The sequence below is a fragment of the Calliphora vicina genome, chromosome 1, assembly GCF_958450345.1.
Source record: "Calliphora vicina chromosome 1, idCalVici1.1, whole genome shotgun sequence".
Lineage (NCBI taxonomy): Eukaryota > Metazoa > Arthropoda > Insecta > Diptera > Calliphoridae > Calliphora > Calliphora vicina.
In genome coordinates, this window is record NC_088780.1 from 54,507,090 (window position 1) to 54,530,142 (window position 23,053).

Below are 23,053 nucleotides of genomic sequence, written 5' to 3' on the forward strand. Positions count from 1 at the left end.
TACACTTGTGGTTTTCCAGTCACTCGGGTTCATATAAGCTTTATTTCATGATTCTAGGTTCATTGGTGAAGAAATTACAAAAAGTACCATTCGAATAAAGAAAAAGTACCAAAAAGTGGCCCCCTAGAATTCTAACTCACTTAGGACCATGTATGCTTAATTTCATGTTTTTAAGTCATTGCTATAGAAAATTAAAAAAAGTATCATTAGAATAAACAAAAAGTACCATGAAGTATCCGCTTGAATTTTCAATCACTTAGGACCATATACGCTTAATTTCATATTTCTAGGTCCATTATATTATAGAAAATTCAAAAAGTACCATTAGAATATAGAAAAAGTACCAAAAAGCACCCACTTGTAGTTTCCCACTCACTCGGTTCCATATAAGCTTTATTTCATGTTTCTAGGTTCATTGGTGAAGAAATTACAAAAAGTACCAATCGAATAAAGAAAAAGGACCACAAAGTCTCCCCATAGAATTCTCACTTACTTAGGACCATATATGCTTAATTTCATGTTTCTAAGTTCATTGTTATAGAAAATTCAAAAAAGTACTATTAGAATAAACAAAAAGTACCAAAAAGTCTCCCCCTAGAATTCTCACTCACTTAGGACCATATATGCTTAACTTCATATTTCTATGTCCATTATTACAGAAAATTCAAAAAGTACCATTCGAATATAGAAAAAGTACCAAAAAGCAGTCACTTGTAGATTCCCACTCACTCCGGTCTTAATTTCATGTTTTTAGGTTCATTGGTGAAGAAATTACAAAAAGTACCATTCGAATAAAGAAAAAGTACCAAAAAGTCTCCCCCTAGAATTCTCACTCACTTAGGACCATATATGCTTAATTTCATGTCTCTAAGTCCATTGTTAAAGAAAATTCAAAAAAGTACCATTAGAATATACAAAAAGGACCAAAAAGCACCCACTTGTAGTTTCCCACTCACTCGGTTCCATATAAGCTTTATTTCATGTTTCTAGGTTCATTGGTGAAGAAATTACAAAAAGTACCAATCGAATAAAGAAAAAGTACCAAAAAGTCTCCCCCTAGAATTATCACTTACTTAGGACCATATATGTTTAATTTCATGTTTCTAAGTCCATAGTTATAGAAAATTCAAAAAAGTACCATTAGAATAAAGAAAAAGTACCAAAAAGTCTCCCCCTAGAATTCTCACTCACTTATGACCATATATGCTTAATTTCATGTTTCTAAGTCCATAGTTATAGAAAATTCAAAAAAGTACCATTAGAATATAGAAAAAGTACCAAAAAACCCACACTTGTGGTTTCCCACTCACTCGGTTTATATATAAGCTTTATTTCATGTTTCTAGGTTCATTGGTGAAGAAATTACAAAAAGTACCATTCCAATAAAGAAAAAGTACCAAAAAGTCTCCCCCTAGAATTCTCACTCACTTAGGACCATATATGTTTAATTTCATGTTTCTAAGTCCACTATTATAGAAATTTCAAAAAAGTACCATTAGATGAACAAAAAAGTACCTATAGTACAGTTCACACATTTTGGTACCTAAATATTATCCCCTATTCCTAACACTAACTTCACTCAGATACATATCAGCTAACTTTAATGTCGATAACTGAAATAATTTAAATTTTAAAAAAGTACCATTAGGAGAAAAGTACCAATTTCCCTTTTCTTACTTGAACACCCCTCAAGTTTGAAATTTAAAAATATTCCATTTTGCCAAAATTGTTTATGCTACAGGCATGTATCAAAATATTAAAATCTGTGTTAATGTGCCCAAGAAGAAATATGTTTTAAAAAAAGTACCAAACTGTTTACCCGGATTTGGCCCAATATACACCTATTCACTCGAGTTCCAAATAACACCCTGTTAGTTAATTATCAAAATTGGCTTAATAATTTCAAATATAATGTATTTTCCCGATTTTATCCCCTTTTTGGTACCTTTTTTATCCCCATTGAGGTGGTACAATTTTATAGAAATAAATTTCTGTAACGTGGTGGGAGCTCATAATAAAATATTCGTATGTCTATGTCAAATTATAGAAAAACATATTTTATGAAAAAGTACCAAAAATTAACACAATTTTTATCCCTTAAAGGTTCGAATTTCCAAAAAGTACCAAACTTATATTTTTTATTTTTTGTTAGTTATAGAATACGATTTAAAATTTGTTTCTATGTTTATTGGTTTAAAAGATACATAGGGTGCAAAAAAAGTACCTAAATACAGTTTTTACCCGTTTTCTCCCCTAAAAGTTTCGAATTTCCAAAAAGTACGAAACACCTGTCAGCTTATTTTTTAAATGGAGTAACATGCTATTTTAAGTTTTTTTATATCTTTATTAGTTTTGAAGATATAAGGTTACCGAATTTACCCGTTTTTACCCTTTTTTACCCCCTAAACGTTCGAATTTCCAAAAATCCCTTCTTATCGGATCGTTTTGGGGAGGGAGGAACCCACAGTTAAAATTTCGTGATTCTACCTTCAGCCGTTTGGGCTGTGCGATGATGAATCAGTCAGTCAGTCAGTCAGTAACGTTACTCTTTTATATATATAGATTAACATTTTTTTTAATTTTTAAAGTTTTAATTATAATTTAATATAATTGTACGAATTTAAGTGAAATATGAATTTTGTGATGTTCTTTAATTTTCATCAATATTTTTTAACGAATTGAGGTTTTGTTAACGTTTTTGTTGAAATACATATTTTTTGTTCCAATTAATAAAATGACTTTTAATTTTTTATATAATCACCTATTATTGCCTGTATAATTTTATATTTAAAAAAATATATGTTGTACGATTTTGAGTGACACTCACTGTATACATAGAGACGAGACACTCCGATTTGTCAAACAAAAATACAACAAAACTAATGTCTAATACAACAACAAAATACATTGACTAACATGTATTTTGTTGTTGCAAGAGATAGGTTTTTGACAACAGACTTAGGTTTTTGACAATTGCGTCTCGTCTCTATGTTACCCTATGGTTTTGGCCTCTACTGAACATTTTAAAATTTTGAGTTAATACAGTATTGTTGAGTGCGATATGTATTTATATTAGTATAAATTTAATTTAAATTTAAAATTTTGTTTTTCACAAAATTTTATAAATGTAAAATTTTATTCAAAAAATTCACAAAAAAGAATATTATAAATTTTTGTAATGAATATCATAAATACATAAAAACACAACTTTAAAAAAAATGGAAAAAATTTTTTTTAACGTATTAGGCGTTTTTTGTTTTTCGGAAAAATATAATTTTCGCTGTAACTTTGAAATCAAAATAAATTTAAAGAATAAGTTAATATGTAATATGTATTCCTATTAGTATAAATTTGTATCCAGTTTATTGTATTGATATAATTCTCATACAGTTTATTTTTATTTTTGCTTAAGTATACTGATATCCCATGTAACATAGCATGAAGTCAATAGTCACTTTAGTGTCTCTTAGTAACCAATGGTGAAGTCACTTCAAACTTTTTTTTGTACTGCACTTTATTTTACCCACAAGCGTTGACTACTTTCGATCAGCTATCAGATAGTCACATTGTAATCAAAAGGACATGCACGTGCTAAAATAACTAGTCAAGTAGCTGATCAAGTAACCAGTTACAAAGCTAGTAAGGTAACTGACGCTTGTAAATGACTAGTCTCCTAGAACTGCTGGGTCTTAGTTTTGAAAAACATGTTGATTGGTTATGTAACAGAATAAATTTTAAACTTCGCAGATTATATTCTTTGAATCTGTACTTACCTTTATATGTTAGAAACAATGTTACTCGTGCGCAGTGCTGCCAACTTTTTTTTGGAGAAATCGTCAATTTACAAAAAAAAAATCGTCAAGATTTTTAAATATTTTTATTTTATTTATATGTAAATAAAGTTATTATTTAATAAAAAAAAAAATTAATTTAATTTTGGTATTACTTTACTCTGGTAGATTTCTGTGTGATATTTTTTTAAAAAGTCATTTTTAATTGCTATATTAAAACACTGAGAATTATTTAACTTAAGATAATCTTTTGAAAACAATATTCCTTGTAATGTTGAAGAATCCAAAGCATTTCTGATTTTTGTTTTATTTAAATTTACAGTATTAAAAATTCTTTCAAAGTTTCAAAGTTTTCAAAGACGAATGTGGTAGTGCCATTAAACTCGAAACAAATTGTGTTAAAATTCGGAAGGCCTTTGCAGTATTGACTCTCTTTAAATTAGAAACATTTTTCCAATGTTTCAAGTTCGGTGAATTACATATTACGTAATTCTCGAACTTCATTATCAAGTTCTTGATATTCTTTTCCATTTAATAAATTTGGAATAAGTTTGGCCAATTGACAAATTGAATAATTTTTTTGTTCAATGGAGTTAATCCTTCTAAAAGTTTATCGCCAAAATCAAAACGTTTTAAAATTTGTGAAACCAATTCAATATAAAATTGGACGCTGTCTGCCATTCAATTTGTACATTGCAAAAGGGGACTTACAAAATTTGAATTTTAGGAAAAAAGGTTATCATATGTTTTGCTTTAAAAAATCATTTTTGTTCGCGGGAAAAATGAAAAATCGTCAATCGTCATTTTAATAAATTTGACTTAAAAAATCGTCAAAATGACGATAAATCGTCAAAGTTGGCAGCGCTGCTCGTGCATTACCCCCTGTCTATACCTGATAAATTTGTATCATGATAAACGTCAAAATGGTTGTCAAGATACAAAATTATCAGGTATAGTCCCCATTTATTAGTATTATTGCTTCGTTATGACTAGAGATGCCAAACGGGGAATCCGGGGTTTTCGGGATTTCTTAAACCCCGAAGCCCGGGATTTTTTAAATCCCGGGATTTTCGGGATTTTCCAAATCCCGTTTTCCATAAATAAATAGGTGAAATTGTCATTTTTGTGTGCCTATTTTATGCATTTTGACATTCTACATGACCGAATATCGCAAATCGATGTTCAGCAAAGTTGTAACTCCTGCTACAATATAGTTAATAAAGGAAGCGGTATTTTTGGTTTTCCTAGAGTGGGGCTCTGGAAAATCAATTCTTCACATTTTTTTGTAAGTTATCTAACAAAACTCAATTTAAATCCTCTTCAAACGAAATTGATTTTATCTCAGATGAGGAGCTCGAACAAAATGAAAATATTTCGATTGCTCAAAGGCTATTATTAATAAATGTAAAAAACCCAAATAACAATAACGAAACCAAGTTATAATGTAGATTTGCAACTTGCAAAAGAAATATATCACTTTATTTCTGAAGGAACAAGAGAAAAATACTTGCAGATTTGTTGTAAGTATTTGCAAACGGTTTTGCCAATATGAAAGATGTTTTTCGGCAGCAGCATATGTCGAAAACAAAATTCGTTCCAGAATGGCAGACGAAACCATAGATGCAATAGTATGCTTTTTAGTGTCTAATAAAAATTAATTGCTAAATAAAAAAATTACTTTCAATTGTAAAGACATAATTATGTACGTTTATTTCTTATAATTTTCGGGATTTTCGATAACCGGGATTTTCAAAAATCAGTCCCGATTAGCATCTCTAGTTATGACAAAATGTTAGTGCTTTTGCTTAGACAACTTTGTCTTGACAACAAAAGTCATTAATTGTTATGATAAATATTTGTCAAGTATAGACAGGGGGTTATTGATGTCTAACATGTTGTATTGTGCTGAAGTTTTTACTGGGTTTTGTGGTGTTTTGATGCGTAGGTTTAATCTTCTATTCAATAGAATTATACGATTTGTTTATAATCTTAAAATTAGATCACATGTTGTTGGTAAGACTTTTTGAATTTTCGAAATCTTTAAGGAATCCACAAATAATTTATCCTCGAATTAACAGTTCAATTTATGAGAGATCATTTCAAGTTCGAACTACAAGGATTTGGAACATTGTACCCAAATCCTTAAGAAGATTTAATTTATCATATAATAACTGTAGAAACATGCTTGTAGAATATTTTTAAGTGAATATTTTAGTTTTGGCCAAAAAAAGTGGCTCGCCAGACCTGTGTACACTGGTTCGGGAACTATTACTGTTTATTTTGACCTCTTGCCATCTCTCCGGCTGACCAGTACATACTAGGGTATTCAATCGATTAACCGTTAATCGGTGAAACCGAAATTTCATTTTTTTGCACTTTGTATAGAAATATGGTTTAAAACACACAAATTTTATTTCTTAACTCGAACATTTCCTTCTGGCAATAGTTTTTTTGAAGTATTTTACGAAAACTGAAACTAAGGAATTTGGAAATGACCTTTTTTCTAGAATGTTTCTATGATGAACTTTGTCCTAATGAGTCCGAGGCGACATGTATTAGACGAAACTGACGACATTACTGAAACGAGTCTTTTATCAGAACTTGACGTAACTAATAAAGTATTCAAAATCTAAAAAAATCCGAAAAGAACTCCAATGGTATGATGGAGGATTTTATATGCTTAGAGAAAACTTAAAACATAACTGAGAAATTGGATATTCTTTATCATGACTAACTTTCGATTTCTACAATCAGTGAGAGAGTTTTGTCAAGTCAAGTTTTATTAAAAAGTAAAAAAAATCGTTTCAAAGGAAAGCATTTAAATTATATTTTTTTTCAGAAAATTCCCTATTTATTGTTTTATTGAATTATGATTTGTTTGTTTTTTATGTTTTTTTTTAATAATAACAAAATGCTTATAAAAGTACACAAAATTCGTGTTTTTCCTTTCAATATAAAATTAAAATACAAATTATTCGGTTAATCGAATAATTTAAAATTAGCCGATTAAATCTAAACCCCGATTAATTATTTGCTCGATTAACCGATAAAACCAGGAACCCGATTAATTAAATACCCTAGTACCTACACAGCTTACGACTGTGAGACGAATCCTAGGTATTTATCTAAAAATAAGGACAATCGCCATCCTCTAGTCCAGAATAATCAATGAATACGGACTCAGGGAGACTCGTTTGCCACTTGTACGATATCTAAATTTAACCGAAGCATACTTACACTTACTTCTCTTCCCTTGAAAATACTCATACAAATTTTGCAATAAAAACAACAAATAAATTTTAAGTTAAAATGGGTTATAAATACATTTATTTATTTATTTGTCATAAGTATGTAAGTATGTTTATACTTTTCATTTACTTTCTCGTTTTAAATTTCAAACATAAAATTAAAATAATGGAAAAATATTTTATTTTATTTCATTACTATTTTATAATTATTAATTGAATTGATTTCAGTTTTCATTTAATACAAATAAAATTAGTGTTTACATAATTTATGATGCACTGTTACAATTTTGGGAATTCACTTTGTTCTTTTAATACATTAATTTTTAAGTGTTTTTTTACAAACATCCTTTTTTCCACATCATCTAGTAAATTTAATTAATTGAAATAAATAAACAAACAAACAAACGCACGAACGAGCAACAAAATTAAAGACAATAATTAATATTTACATTTTTTTAATGTTTTTTTTCATCTCAATTATAAATAAATTGTAATATATAATTTTTGTTAGTAATAATACTAAAAACTACATAAAAAATTGTTAAATAACTTTTAAATAATTTGTTTTTTTTTATTTTCTTTATTAATTTATTGTTTTTATGTTGTGAAAATAAAAAATAAATAGTTCTTTCTTTCTTTGTGGTAATTTTATTTTATTTGTTTGTAATTGTAAATAAGTTTTCTGTAGTTTTTATTTGTTAATTTAATTTGTTTTTCTTTAAATTTGTATTTGTTTGTTTTTCTTTGTATTTGTATTTGTGTTGGTTTTTGTTTTTATTTAATTCTTTAAGTGTTTTTTTATTTATTTTGCTACTCTCTTTTTTCTGTTTTCTTTGTTTTAAACTATTTCTATTATAATGTTCTTAAGGATTTTTGTTTGTGTTTTCGTTTTATAATTTTTGTATTTATTTAATAAAATTATATTTCATAATAATTGTAATTAATAGTAAAAATTAAAGAATAATAATAATAAAAATAAAATAAAAAATGCCACTAATTTTAAGCATTTCAATTTTCTACTCGCATTTACTTTTTACAGTCAGCATGATTTGATTGGTTTGTCGTATTAAATACAGGGCACTTATAAATACTGCATTGGGCCTGCAAAATAAGATGAATAAAGAATATTTATTATAATAATATGTAGGTATTACAATATAAAACTCATTCGAAAGCTTTTTGTCAATGTTGTATTTAAATATTGTTTGATAATAATGGGTTGTGTTCCAAAATAAAACATTTTGGTTCATAATATCTAAACAAATAAAAAGGTGGTTTATATTTATACGTTTATTTTGTTTTAATTTAAAAATGCGGTTTTTGAGATATGTACAGTGACGGACAATACAATAGAATCACTACATATGAATTCGATTAAAGGGGTAAAACTACAAAATTTGATTTCAAAATTTAAAATTTGTTCATTATATATTAATGCTTATAACGTAAACAATAAATAGAAAAAAATAAAATAAAAAAAATAACACATTCTTATGTTAAAGACAATTCAAATAGAATCAATCAGTCTTAAAATGATTAAAAATAAAAAATCATCATAAGAATTCGTTGTTTTCTTAATATTTTGATACATATCAATTATTTCTAATAACAGCATCAAATCTTTTGGGGATTGAATTTAACAAACTTTCGCATGTAGATCGGGAAATTGCATACCATATTTCCATATTACCAAAGTTCTTCCTTGTTTTTCAATTTTTCAGGTCCAAGTTTGTCTTTTACTATTTTCCATAGGATTTAAGTCTGGTTATTGAGACGGCCATTCCATAACATGAATTTTGTTATATAAAAACCATTTTTTGGCAAGACCTGACGTGTGCTTTGGGTCATTATCTTGCTGGAAGAGCCATTTTAAGGGCATATTCCATTCTGCATGTGGCTTTATAACATTCTCTAAAATATTTACATACAAGTGCTTATCCATATTTTCTTTAATCCAATAAATTGGACCAACGCAATACCAAGAAAAGGATCCCCATATAATAATATTTCCCCAACCATGTTTAAACGTTTTTGGTTTTTGCCATTTTTTGGACGTCTAACCCATGTCTTATCATCACTACCAATTAAATTAATGGTCGTTTCGTCCAACAACACATTTTGCCACTTTTTTATATTTTCTGGCCCACACCAATCCTTATGATTGCTCCTGAAATATTGGTAGTGATTCTATTGTAATGTCCGTCACTGTATATTCTGGATCGTTATAGATAGCGAAGTCGATATAGCCATGTCCGTCTGTATGTTGAAATCAAATTTCTGTAGCCCCCAAATAACCTAAATACATGATTCATACATCAATACGTCGGGAATTCGACAAAATCGGGTAATAAATGGATGAGATATAAGGAAAAAACCGGGACATCCTCCATTTTTGCCCTATTTTTTATCTATAAGTATAAAAATATCGGAGTGTAATTTTCCATTTTTTTTCAAATGAATTGTTTTAAAATTTGTATTTTTCAATTTTCATAATTTTGAAACATTTTTAAAACAGAAACTTTTAGGATTTCCTATTTCCAATTTTATCGAAATTTACCAGGGTTTACAATTGCTACTATATTAGCCGTCAATTGCAGTAAATATACATTTTTATCAATCTGCATACTAAAAATATAGTTACTATTATAATTTTGTATAACTCTGCTAATATAAATTGCTGTTACTATTCATATATTACTATACAAATTGCAAAGTTAGTTTGCAATTTCTAGTAGCAGATACAACCAGTTGTCAACTCGTTATTGTAGCACAACAACCAAAATATATGTTCGTGCTATAGCAGCATACACACTTTTTTGCCGAACTAATATTGCGCGTCAGCATTCGTTTTTGTTTTGTTGTGCTATCAATTTTCTCTGGCAGCAATTTACATTTCTTTGGTTGCTTTGCTATGGTTGCATTGATATTTCTTGTTTTTTGGCTATTTGGATGCTGCTAGTTATTTTATTGTCAAGTATGTAATACGAAATAACGATTATTCATTAGTGTAAATATTTTTGAATCTAACTGAGATATTGACTTGCATTTTTTTTGTAAGACCAAAAATTAAAATATCTAAACAAGAAAAAAAATGTTCGGAATAAATGTGGATCAAATTGTTCCTAATATGTATTTGCAATCCTATTAAAATTTTGATAAAAATTTTAGTTTTAGAAACTCAATAAATATGTAATCTGTAATAAAATCTTTATTTATTAGCAAAACTCAATGAAATTTTCAACGTTTTTTAAATTTGTCATTCCAAATTACAAAGTGTAAAAAAACTTTTCAAAAGGTTAAAAGGAATCCCACAATTCCTAAAAATTTAAGCGAAAATCCCGAAAATGGTATTTTTTACAATTTTAACCATATGGTCTACATTTCCTTCGGGGCTGGGAAAATACTTTGGGGATAAATAGGGAACAAATCAAGGTTTCTAAAGCTGCTTTCCGTTTTTTGATCCCAACTTTGGGATTTTAGAACATGTGGCCCAAAGTTGAAATTTTTATCAAAAAATAGGTCAAATTCCGAAGGACGAAAGGGCAACATGTTCAAAAAATATGACATGTTTTTTATATCAAAATGTTCTCTGTAAAGCTACCTTACAGAAAAACATAAAATTGTTATATGTTCTTAAAGAAAGTTTTTTTTTAATAAAAAAGATTTAAGTCACCTTTTCATCCAAAAAACAGCAAAAATCTACTATTTTTTGAATTCTTAAATTGAAAATCGTTTATTTTTGGATCTATAATCGATATTACTCTGAAATATTTTGTATATTACTGATAATTTAGTTGTCTAACTAACAAAAAAAATCGAGCCCGTTCGGTACAAAAGTACGACCTATATTTTTAAAAAAGCGGACCAAGGTATGGCAAAATTTTAAAATTTCAATTTTGAAATGCCTATAACTCGAAAAGTATAAGAGATAAATAGCACACACAAGCATATTTTTTCAAGACATAGGCGAGCGATTTCTAAAAATATAAAACTCTTTGAAATCGAATGGGAAACAAAAAAATGGCACGTGTTTAAAAATTTTGCATGACGAAGGTACCCTATTCTGAGCCCCCATAGCGCCGCCCCTGAGGCATTTGTAGGTCCCATTTCAATAATTTAAACTCGAATACTCCTTGGCTATGCCCGCGTCAAATTTTATCCTGATCAGATCAGCCGTTTAGAAATGCCAGATATATTTCAAAAAAATTTTGATTCTGCCCAACTGTACATTGGGTGTGTTTACTGATATGTTGTTATGCACTTATCAAGAACAGCAACTGATAGCATCAATTGCAGAAATGTCAATTGTGCTATAGCACAACTACAGAAGTGTGTATTTTTGCTAGAAAAGTTTGCCAGCACAACAAAATAAAACGAATGGAGTGCAATATTAGCACGACAGAAAAACTGTGTGTGGTACTAAAGCACGAACATATATTTTGGTGGATATGCAATGTATTGTGTTTGCTACTAAAAATTGCAGACTATCATTGCAATTTTAATAGTAATACGAACGAACAGTATGAATATTTATATTAGCTGATTGTGATGAAATGAGATAATTTCATATTTATTGCATAGTCAAATGTAAGAAATATGTTGCTAGAGCTGAATATCGAAACCCTGAAATTTACCACATTTATTATGTATTGCAAGTATTTATCAAATCGTAGACTTTTTAACTTGAGACACTTCCAGGACCAAAAATATGACGTCTTAATGGACATTTTCAAAGTAGTGGTTTTGAGATATGGGACTTTGAACTTTATATGATCGCATATCTCAAAAACCACAACTTTAAAAATGTCCATTTGTAAAAAAATGTAAGCTGGAAACTCTTTTAGTTTAGAAGTTATAAACAAAAACGGGGTTTTTAATTATATAACTCAAGTATTTAACTTTGAACTCGAGTCAAAAGGTCTACGATATGATAAACACCTGCAATTCATAATGAACCCTATCGCGAATCAATATTTCACATGAAATATTTTCCCTTTTCCTTTTTTCGTTCATCAACTTTGTTCACTTGAAAAAATTCCCCTTGTTGTGAAAATTTTAGATGGAATTTTGTAAACAATAAACAGCTGTTACGTTCAAAATCAACTATTGTGAATGTAAAGTTCATCGTGATATTCCCGATAGCAATTTTCACTTCGAGGGAACTGGATATTTCATGGGAACAAAGTTTCACATGTTATTGCCGATAGGGGTGAATAACTGTGGTAATTTTCGTTCAAATCGTAAATGACATATCCGACTGCCGTTCGATTTGGAATGAATAATCCCTAAAAATTTCATTTTCCATCACTGATAGTTAATCTTAGATAACATCTCGGAGATTTTCTTTTGAGAGAAATAGTAGAAGTATAATTAATTGGCTAGTTAAACACTACCCAATGAATTATAATTCAGATAATTTCGGCATTTTCATAATCTGACGAATTTATCGCGAGTAAATCTTCAGACGATAAATTTCTTAATTCACATTTTTAAGTAATTAGCCGCCTTTTATTGAAACATATCTTAAATTATAGTAATTTTTGTTTGCTTAACACATTATTAAAGTCAACATGCAAAGTACAAAACATCCCGCTTACACAAGATTTCCTAAACCATATAATGTTAATTATTGTTTTAATATTTATTGATAATTTATTTTGTAAATAGTTAAACAAGTCTATGTCTCATAAATTAGGAATTTCTACATACAAAGTAAACCCAAGAAGTTAAAACAACAGAAAAAATAAATAGATAAGATAAAATGATAACAATGGCTCATGTCATATTGTTCTCACGGTATATTTCATTAATAAATCATATTGATTTGTATTTTAACCTTTTATGGTAAAATCAAATAAATCTGCAAACTATACCGAATGGTTATTTTGACGTTCTACAACCACTTTTCAATGGTTTTAGTTTCCAGAGCGAGAGAAAAATAAAATTTTCAATAGGCAACCAGTTCGACCAGTTCCAAACCACAACCAATTTGACATTTTATTTTGTTTTCTATTGCCATAGTCACAAATTATACAGATATGAATCAGCTGGTTTCAATAGAAAAATAACAAAAGAAAATGTCAAAATGGTTGTGGTTTGAAAAGAGAAACAAATATATTTCAAACTCGTTGAAAATTTTATTTTTTCTCTCACTCTGCAAATCACAACCATTGACAACTTTTGTGGCAACTGTCATTTGTTGCATATCTGTAATAATCTGTGGCCATAGTTCTGGAACCAGCTGATTAATATCTGTGTAATGAACACATATCGCTCATTTGCTGCCACAACGTCATAATTCAAAAAAAGTCGTTTCGAGAAAAATTGCTTTGAATGTTTTATGACATTTTACTATTTCTTATGCTGGGTATACACGATACTATTTTTCGTACTAATCGTAGTATGAGTTGAAGTACGATTTTGTGATAGACGTTACTACAAATCGTACTATTTCCTTTGAAAAAAATGACAAGTAATAAAAATATCACAAAAATCAAAAATTTTTGATTTTCATACTTCGTTAGTACGACAACATGATACGCGTTACTAATTTCATACTTATACGATTTATCGTACGACTTATCGTAACGTGTATACCTAGCATTAAATAAATTTTCAACAAATCATGCGATTTCAGAAATAAAACCTGATTGTAGATATTAAAATCATTCTAATCTGTATTTAACCCAAAGTTTTATTTGTCAAATATACGAGGAAACATGAATTTTCATTTTGACGTTTACAACGAAAAAACGCTCTCATACTAAAAATAATTGACTTTTATTAAAACTGATAAAACTTTATGAAAGACTAAAGAACGGCGCATATTTTGAATTACTCAGTTGAAAACACCCGGATTTTGAGTTATGATGTTGTTGCAGCAAATGAGCGTATGTATCATATATTTCGACATTTAATTACTACAATACTGGCAAAATAGGTATAAAGAATTTGTTTGTACTTACTGTCCTTCTTTAAAGTATTCCTTTAGTGTTGTACTAAACTTTTTCGAATATTTAACAAATTCCTTTTTGCGCTGCTCCACCGCCTGTTTGCCAGTCACTCCAGGTATGAAATTGCCAATTTCATTTACAACATCTAAAAGTTTTTTAATAGCGCTGGCAATTTCCCTATAAACAAAGAAAATGTGAGAAACAAAATTTCACAAAAAAAATGTCATTAAATTTTTCAATAATTTTAATTATTTTAAAAAGAAGCAAAAAATACAAATCGCTATTTAAAAAAAAAAACAAAAAAAATACAATTAAACTAAAAAAACGTATATTTCAACAAAGAAATCATATTTTCCTAAAAATTAACTGATTTCAAAAACAATCATTAAAATTTTTTTTTTTTTTGTAAAATAATTTGGACCACAGATAAATAAATTAAATTTTATAAATTCATGATTTGGACAAAATTTTATAATTTTGTATTAAATATACATACTGTAGGCCATATTCAGAAATTATTTTTAAATTTATTTCATGTTTATAAAATTAAAAATTTATTATGAATAGAATAGTTGATTTTGAACTTTAAAATGTATACATATTAGGTTTTAGATTGGATCTCACGTGAAAAGATTACAAAACTTGAAATTTTACCAATTTAAACAATAAAAACCAATAACTCAAATTAAAGATCTAAATCAGTCGATACGATTAAAACATAGTTATAAAAATACATTAAATAGATAGGTATAACTTACTTTATAGTTTCCAAAAATGTTTTGCGATCTTGAATTTCATCAGGAATACGACTTAAAATTACTTTGAGTGCCACTGATTTGCGATTCAATTCTTGGAATGGTTCTTCGGTACGAGTCAGTCGATATTCATTTACTAAACAAAAAAAGCAAGACAAAAAAAAACCATTCGACATTAATAGAAATCTAACAATTCCTCTGCATGTTTTATTACAACTTACAATCTGATTCTGGTAAATTCCCTTGCAATCTTAAGACCGATTCATTTAGATTGACATTTAGTTCAGCTCTTCGTGTAATGGCCATTATAAGATCATAACAAAATCCAGGATTATTTTGTTCTGTTTTTAAGATTGCCGAACGCAATGATTGAGCAGCTCCCACATCTCTTCTCTCCAACTAAAATTAATAAATTCATTTGAAATTAATTACCAACTTCCAAACATGACCTATTTATTTTGTATATTTGTCCACTACTTTTACATTTAGGCAGTAATTGATTTTCATTTATTACTGCATGTTGTTACTTTACCTGTGCAAATATGGGTCTCAATATTACGGGCAAGACAAGTGACGGTGTTGGCATCTCACCCATGGTCATTTTACATTTACTTTAACTTTATGTCTAATGAAAAATAGATTTATTGTTTGTTTTACAAATTCCCACAGTGTATAATAAAACAATTGTTTTTTTTATTGTAATAATATTAGCTTTTCGTAATATGCTTTGAATAGAATAAAAAAAATATAATTAATTAAGAAAATTTCAACACGGAAGAACCAATGGGAAAGAAAAAATATTCACACAAAAATAAAACCTTACAAAAATACCAACAATGCAATGTAGTTCAAGAAAAAAATAAGAAGAGAGAAACAGAAGGTGAAAGCAAAAACATTAATGACATTTGAAAATGTCAGCAGCAGTAAAAACGACTGTGTTTAGTGAGCATTAGAGATGGTAAAAAATAAGCAATCGTTATTTGGTATGATTTTAAAAAAATATTGAAAAATATGAGCTTTTACTTTTTAAAATTGAACAAAATAAAAGCTGTTCTTCAAAAATGTCAGTTCTATAGTGTGGCAGATTTTAAAACCAAATAACTTCTTAACTTCTGCTCCGATCGGTACAAAACCATAGGTTGCCAAAGATGATCATAGGTATCGGTATGTATTCTTTTAAACAAGTTGAAACTATGTTCTTATGACAAATTTTATACCTTAACCCCCAGTAACATGATGTCTGGTTATGTGTTAACTAATAGTTATACTGACAGTTTTCATACAAAAATAATTTTAACCGACAGTATAACTATTAGTTAACGCATAACCAGGTTTTGTGTTAATGGGTGTAAGCATAATTAAAACAATAATAATAATAATTAGAACAAAAATAATATAATAGTGGTATTCACAAATTTTACTGGAGATAAGTAAAACTGTTTTGGGAATTTTTATGCATAATATACGAACAAAATCTGGGAACCCTGACTACAATAGATGTCAAACAAAAAAGAGAAGAGAAAAAAATAGCGGCGAAAAGTAGAATTTTTGCATATTCGCAAAAAAAAAGAAAAATTCTTTTCTTTATAATTTTTTGCAAACTATTTAGAATTTTAACAAAACTTTATTGGTAGTATATAAATAAACAAAAAAGCAACAGACTATTAACAAAAACAATTTGGAAAAACAGGAATATTTGCCGAAAAGCTAAAAAGCAAATGTCAACTTTTAGCAAAATCAAAAAAAAAATTAACAAATTTTAAATTTAATTAAAAAAACCTTTCCGAACAAGTAAATAAATGAATAATAATTAAGAAGTGTGAAATAAAATTATACTTGAGAAAAAATGCTAAAGGTAAGTTGATTGTTTAAGCATTTAGCAATTGTTTAAGTAGAAACCTTGAAAATTCTTGATTTTTGCCATCTCTTTTGTTGTTTAATTTTTCATTGTTTGCCTTGTTGGCGTTTAGGGAAAAGGACAACGATCCTTTGAGGAAGTATGGCCTGAAATGCGGATTATAGTATTGAAGCTGCTGAAGCAGGAAACCGTATCACAAGTTGAGTGGCAGGATTTATTTTATGGCGTCCATTTGGTGTGTCTGTGGGATGAAAAGGGTGCTGCCAAAATCTACGATTGTCTGCGCAATGATGTCGTGGAGTTTATAGCTCATGCCCAGCGCAAGGTGCAGTCACAACGAGGCGAACACGCTTTGCTAACCACCTACATAACTGAATGGCGTAAGTTTTTTACACAATCCAGTTACCTGCCTTTGCCTTTTCGCCAATTGGAGCATTGGTTTCAATTGAAACAACCCTCCTCCAGCTGTTCATCAACTTCCGCCTCAAGTTCCTCAGCAGCAGCTGCCTCGACATCGTCGGCTGCCGCTTCCGCTGGCACTTCATCATCGTCGTCTTCAGCTAACAACAATAATAATAACAATAACAACAAAAAGAATCCCACCGAAGATAGTATTGTTCGGAAATTAATGTTGGATTCTTGGAATGAGCATATTTTCAAAGACATCAAAGATCGTCTGCAGGAATCTGCTATGAAAATCGTACATGCAGAGCGAAACGGCGACGCCTACGATGCCCAACTTGTAATTGGAGTAAGGGAAAGTTATGTTAATCTCTGCTCGAATCCCGAGGATAAACTACAAATCTATAGAGAAAACTTTGAGGCAGCATATTTAAAGGCCACGACATCATTTTATCGTCTCAAGGCCACAGAACAGCAGCAGGCGAATGGCGTGCTGGCCTTTATGAAATATGCCGATTCTAAGTTAAAGGAGGAAGAATCAAGGGCTAAGCGTTATTTGGAGCCCAGCAGCTATGCCATATTGGCACAAACTTGTGTTAAGGTTTTGGTAGGCGATCACATGAACACCATTATAGCCGAGTGTGCACCGCTCATTAAAGAATACGAAACAGATCGTTTGAATCTAATGTTTCGTCTACTGGATCGTGTGCCCAATGGGGTGGATACAATGTTGCGTGATTTGGAAAATCATATTGTTTCCGCCGGTTTAGCCGATATGCTGTCCGCCTCTGAAATTATCACTCAAGACTCAGAAAAGTATGTAGAGCGCCTGCTCGAACTATTCACCAAGTTTAGTACTTTGGTTAAGAATGCATTCAACGATGATCCTCGTTTCCTAACGGCTCGCGACAAAGCATTTAAGACGGTGGTTAATGATACTAGTGTTTTCAAGCTGGAATTGCCCACGGGCATACAAAATCGTGGTGTAAAATATACAGCACCTGAGAGTAAGTGTCCAGAATTACTGGCCAACTACTGTGACATGCTGTTGCGACGTACTCCATTGAGCAAGCGCTTGACAAGCGAACAAATTGATGCACGACTAAGGGATGTGCTCTTAGTTCTGAAATATGTCAACAATAAGGATGTGTTTATGCGTTATCACAAAGTTCATTTAACGAGAAGGTGAGTAGTAGTGATGGTTGTTTGTGATGATTACATTTTTAAATTCGCCGAATAACGAAACTTTATAAAGAAAAAATTAAGATTATGGATTTTTAAAAAACCACCCAGAAAAATTGCCCCTTCTAAAAACTTTTTTCTTTTCAAGAAGAAGATGCATTACGAAGGTCCTCCAAATAAAAAATGAGATGAAATATACTTTAAAATTAAGATAAAATATTTCGAAAATGTATTTTTCGGATTAGGTCGTATATATGATTAGCTATCGGCTTAAAATGCCCCATTTGTAATTATTCAGATCCAATAAAGTATATTATTTGGTGGAATTCAGCAAAGAGTACAGAAAAACACAAGTTTTTAACCTTGGATCTTCCGAAATTCACCATATTCAGTAAACACATACCCTTTGGAGTCCTTTGGACATTTTTAAATTTTAATTCTCTTAAATTTGAAAAAAATCGCAATTTTATTCACGATTTAAATTTTTAAAAATCAAGAAAATGTACTTTGATTTTATTTATTTTAGATGCATTTGAAAGAAAATTAAGTTATCTTCAGACGTCATAATTAAAAAATATTTTTTCTCAAAACATGGATTCATGATGCAAATACAATTTTCAGGTGTTAAATTGACTAAATCAAATTAAACTTTGTTTGTGATGAGAAGGAAGTCTATGTACTAGGGTATTCAATTAATCGGGTTTCTGGTTTAATCGGTTAATCGAGCAAATAATTAATCGAGGTTTAGATTTATTCGGTTAATATAAAATTATTCGATTAACCGAATAATTTATATTTAAATTTTAAATTGAAAATACAACAACGAATTTTGTGTGCAAAAACATAAAAAACGGCAAATAATGTATTTGAAATCAGTTTTGTAAACATATCGCCTATTTGATGCAACAACGTCATAACTCAAAATCCGTTTTTTTTGAACTGAGTAATACAAAATATGCGCCGTTCTTTAGACTTTCATATAGTGTTATCAGTTTTCAAAAAAGTCAATTATTTTTTGTGTGAGTGTTTTTTGCTGTAAACATCAAAATTAAAATTCATGTTTTCCCGTATATTTGATAAGTAAAAATTTGGGTTTAATACAGATTAGAAAGATATTAACATCTACTATTTATATTTCTAAAATCGCATGATTTGTTGAAAATTTATTTAAGAAATAGTAAAATGTCATAAAATATTCAAAGACGTTTTTCTCGAAACGACTTTTTTTGAATTATGACGTTGTTGCAGCAAATGAGCGATAAGTGAGTTTTTTAGGGTTTTAGTGAGATCTTCTGTAATTATCTTTTATAAAAAGAATATAATTTAAACGATTTTTTTCTTTAAATTTAAGAAAACTTTTCTTGGAAAAAAAAACTGATTGTATATGTTGGAAAAATCAAAACCATGATAAAGAATGTTCCTTTTTGGATTGTTTTAGATTTTGATTAATTTAATAGTTTCGTTTAGTTATGACAAAAGACTCATTTCAAAAAAAAGTTTCGTCTATACATGTAAAACAATGTTTCAAAGACAAATAAATTAAATATGTCAGTTGTTATACATACTCACTAATCATGTTTATTGGATGTTCAAAAAATATCTAATTTTAATTTGAAATTTGTATTTGAATTGAAAGGGAAAAATAAATACAAACAAATTTTTTAAAGTGCAAAAAAAGGAATTTCGGTTAATCGACACAAATTAATCGGTTTATTTGTTATTTGAAAATCGGCAATTTTAAATTATTCGAACAGTTATCCGTCCAAAATTAATCGGTTAACCGATTAACGATTAATCGATTGAATACCCTTCTATGTACTATTTTCAATAATTTAGTATATTTTACACTTTTTTCCATACAAAAAAAAACATTTATTTAAAAAGAAATAAGACTGATGTGCCGAATCTAATACCCTTCACCAAAACACACTTTAAGATCAATATTGAAAAATGCTTAGGTCAAAAAAATGTTTGGTTGTCATTAAACTTTTTACAGTACACAATATTATTATCGATATATTAATTCCATTTATAATTTTTATGAATATTCATTGGGTTTAGACTTATATTGGGTACTAGTGCTGATAGTGAGAAAGAAGAAGATATTGTTGAATGGCTACGAGAAGTTGGCATGCCAGCCGATTATGTCAATCGTTTAGCTCGCATGTTCCAAGACATTAAAGTAAGTTCCAAGTCTCGTTTTGCACATGGAAATCATTTGTTAATAATCCAAATTAATAGGTCAGTGAAGATTTAAATACTCAATTTCGTAATTCAACTGGACGTCATGATGCCATTAACATTAAAATTTTAAATGCCGGTGCTTGGGCTCGTTGTTCGGAACGTGTCTCGGTTAGTTTGCCACTTGAATTGGAGGACTACATACCCGATGTGGAAGAATTCTATAAGAAAAAACATTCCGGCCGTAAACTGCAGTGGTATCATCACATGAGTAACGGCACAATAACTTTTGTTAATAATTTCGGTCGCTATGATCTCGATGTCACAACATTTCAAATGGCTGTGTTGTTTGCTTGGAATCAAAGGCCCCACGATAAGATATCATATGAAAATTTACGTTTAGCAACCGAATTGCCAGGTAATTTCTATACTCGAGAAAATAGATGAATTTCTTTAATATCATTTATTTCTCTGACAGATCCGGAACTAAGACGTACGTTATGGTCATTGGTTCAATTTCCTAAATTGAAAAAGCAAATTTTATCCATGGAACCCAATTGTCCAACACCTAAAGATTTTGCCGAGAATACATTGTTTTATGTAAATCAAGAATTTGCGGTGGTTAAAAATAATAAATCACAACGTAGAGGAAAGGTATTCATTTTAATATACAATAGTTCCAAATTATATAGTTAATTTTGTTTGGTTATTTAACAGCTTAATCTCATTGGTCGCTTACAATTAAGTACTGAACGTTCTATACAAGAAGACAATCAATCTATAGTTCAATTGCGTATTCTACGTGTCCAAGAGGCCATTATAAAAATAATGAAAATGCGTAAACGCATGAATAATGCCACTTTACAGGTAATTTATTTGAACACAAAAACATTTATTTGCATATATGTATATCAAGAATATATAGAGAAATTCTTAATTGATCTTAAAAAAAAAAATAATAAAAAAATGTATTTATTCCCTATCTACAGGCCGAATTAATTGATATTTTAAAAAATATGTTCTTGCCGTCGAAAAAAATGATTAAAGAACAATTGGAGTGGCTGATCGAACATAAGTATATGCGTCGTGATGATGACGACATCAATACATTCATATACATGGCTTAAGTATAATTTATTCTAATTTTATATATTTATATACATACATACATACTACATCTACAAAGAGAATCTTAATTAAGAATGCTCGATAGTTTTAATTTAAATATTAATACATATTAAGTTTACTTTTAATTTACTTAACACACACTTACACTCACTCAAATGAGGAAAAGCAAAAGTAAAATACCATTAGAACAGCAATAGCAACATACAAAATACAGGGAAGGAAAAACAAGAGTATAAAATTCAAAATAAAATTTAAACTAAATGATTAATCAATAATAATAACTTTATGTAGTATAAAATAATAAACCTAATTGTATAGAAGGAAGGTTTTAGTCTTGTTTCAAATAGTAACGAAGAATATCAATACATACACTCAAATTGGAAATGTTTGATAAAGAAGATAAAGACATCAAACAAGACTAAAATTCAAGTTGTGAATAATTATAATTATTCCATAAACTTTAATTTAATTTTTAAAATTCCAAATTCAATATTTGTTTACTACTTCCATAACATACAACAAGATTTTATACTATTATCAAACAAACACCCTTCCTGGTTAGACGCAACTCACTCTGTATTATCCTACCCTTAACTCGATAAGAAACTAAAAATACGAAAACAATTCTAAAGTAATTATGTATCTCTCTCTCTAACTATCTCTACCCACTCCACATACAATCAGTTCATAATTTAAGTTCCAGTAGTACATAGTTATAATATTAGTAATTATATTTTGCCTATTTTTTTTTATTATAAAACTACTTATTATACTTTAATTCTTTTTTTTTTGTAAGAGTAATTAGTTTTTTTTTAAAAATTTTATTAATGTTTAAGTTGTTTATTCATCAATTAGATTTTCTTTTATTATTGAATAAATTTTAAGTATTTGTGTATTTAAATTGTAAATTATATATATTTTTTAAATATTTCCATTTTTGCTTCAGCTTTTTATCTACAATTATGGTTGCTTATTTTATTTCGAAAAAAAACAATTAAATTGTAATTTTCTTGTTTTAATTTAATTTTATACATTTTAATTTTTATAATTTATACTGTTCAATTAAAAAGTTTTTAAACAAACAAAAAAATAAAATATGATTTTATTTTTTTTATGCCTAACCAACCTTATATTTTGTTTATGAAATGAAAACTTATAAAAATTATCCAATACGACACTGTTGTAGCGTGGCTGCAAATTTTGTTTAGATTTCTTTCGATTCCTGTCTTAGGACGGAAAATTAAATTTTTCTTCGGTATCAAAATAATATTCAAATAGTATGTTTTCACACCCAGAGTCTAAAATTTAAATTTTAAATTATTCTTATATTGTGGTGTAAATCTTTCATAAAAAAAACAATTTTCTACCCAAAATACTTTAGCTTTACTTGAAATACAATCTCAACACAAGCAGTATTGCAATTTCAACACCATGGCGTCTTTGTAATATGTATTGTGAGTACTCACAAGACTGGTGAATGGTTACACCATTATTAAATGATCATTGGCCACTGCAATCATTGGCAATCAGCAGTATGGGAATTTTTCAAGAGCGC

General features: G+C 28.9%; 2 protein-coding genes across 2 annotated transcripts; one reads left to right on the forward strand and one right to left on the reverse strand.

The window, feature by feature from the left end:
- Positions 1-7,088: 7,088 nt before the first annotated feature.
- On the reverse strand, positions 7,089-15,577 carry Ccm3 (programmed cell death protein 10 Ccm3). Its single transcript, XM_065513790.1, has 5 exons — positions 15,280-15,577; positions 14,969-15,146; positions 14,751-14,883; positions 14,005-14,169; positions 7,089-8,140 (listed from the first exon to the last, which is right to left on the reverse strand). Exons 1-5 carry the CDS (start codon positions 15,346-15,348, stop codon positions 8,056-8,058), a joined length of 630 nt encoding a protein of 209 aa, XP_065369862.1. The 5' UTR covers positions 15,349-15,577; the 3' UTR covers positions 7,089-8,055.
- A 664-nt stretch (positions 15,578-16,241) lies between these two features.
- Cul5 (cullin 5) lies at positions 16,242-22,628 on the forward strand. The gene is made up of 7 exons (XM_065513802.1): positions 16,242-16,602; positions 16,718-18,192; positions 20,251-20,371; positions 20,431-20,788; positions 20,849-21,024; positions 21,088-21,237; positions 21,360-22,628. Exons 1-7 carry the CDS (start codon positions 16,594-16,596, stop codon positions 21,495-21,497), a joined length of 2,427 nt encoding a protein of 808 aa, XP_065369874.1. The 5' UTR covers positions 16,242-16,593; the 3' UTR covers positions 21,498-22,628.
- The last annotated feature ends 425 nt before the right edge of the window (positions 22,629-23,053 follow it).

Coding starts and splice junctions, on each gene's coding strand:
- Ccm3 (XM_065513790.1), bottom strand. CDS start 15,348: ATGACCATGGGTGAGATGCCAACACCGTCACTTGTCTTGCCCGTAATA. Junction 15,147..15,279: donor TGAGACCCATATTTGCACAG/GTAAAGTAACAA, acceptor TATTAATTTTAG/TTGGAGAGAAGAGATGTGGG. Junction 14,170..14,750: donor ACATTTTTGGAAACTATAAA/GTAAGTTATACC, acceptor CTTTGTTTATAG/GGAAATTGCCAGCGCTATTA.
- Cul5 (XM_065513802.1), top strand. Junction 18,193..20,250: donor AAAGTTCATTTAACGAGAAG/GTGAGTAGTAGT, acceptor CATTGGGTTTAG/ACTTATATTGGGTACTAGTG. Junction 21,238..21,359: donor TGAATAATGCCACTTTACAG/GTAATTTATTTG, acceptor CCCTATCTACAG/GCCGAATTAATTGATATTTT.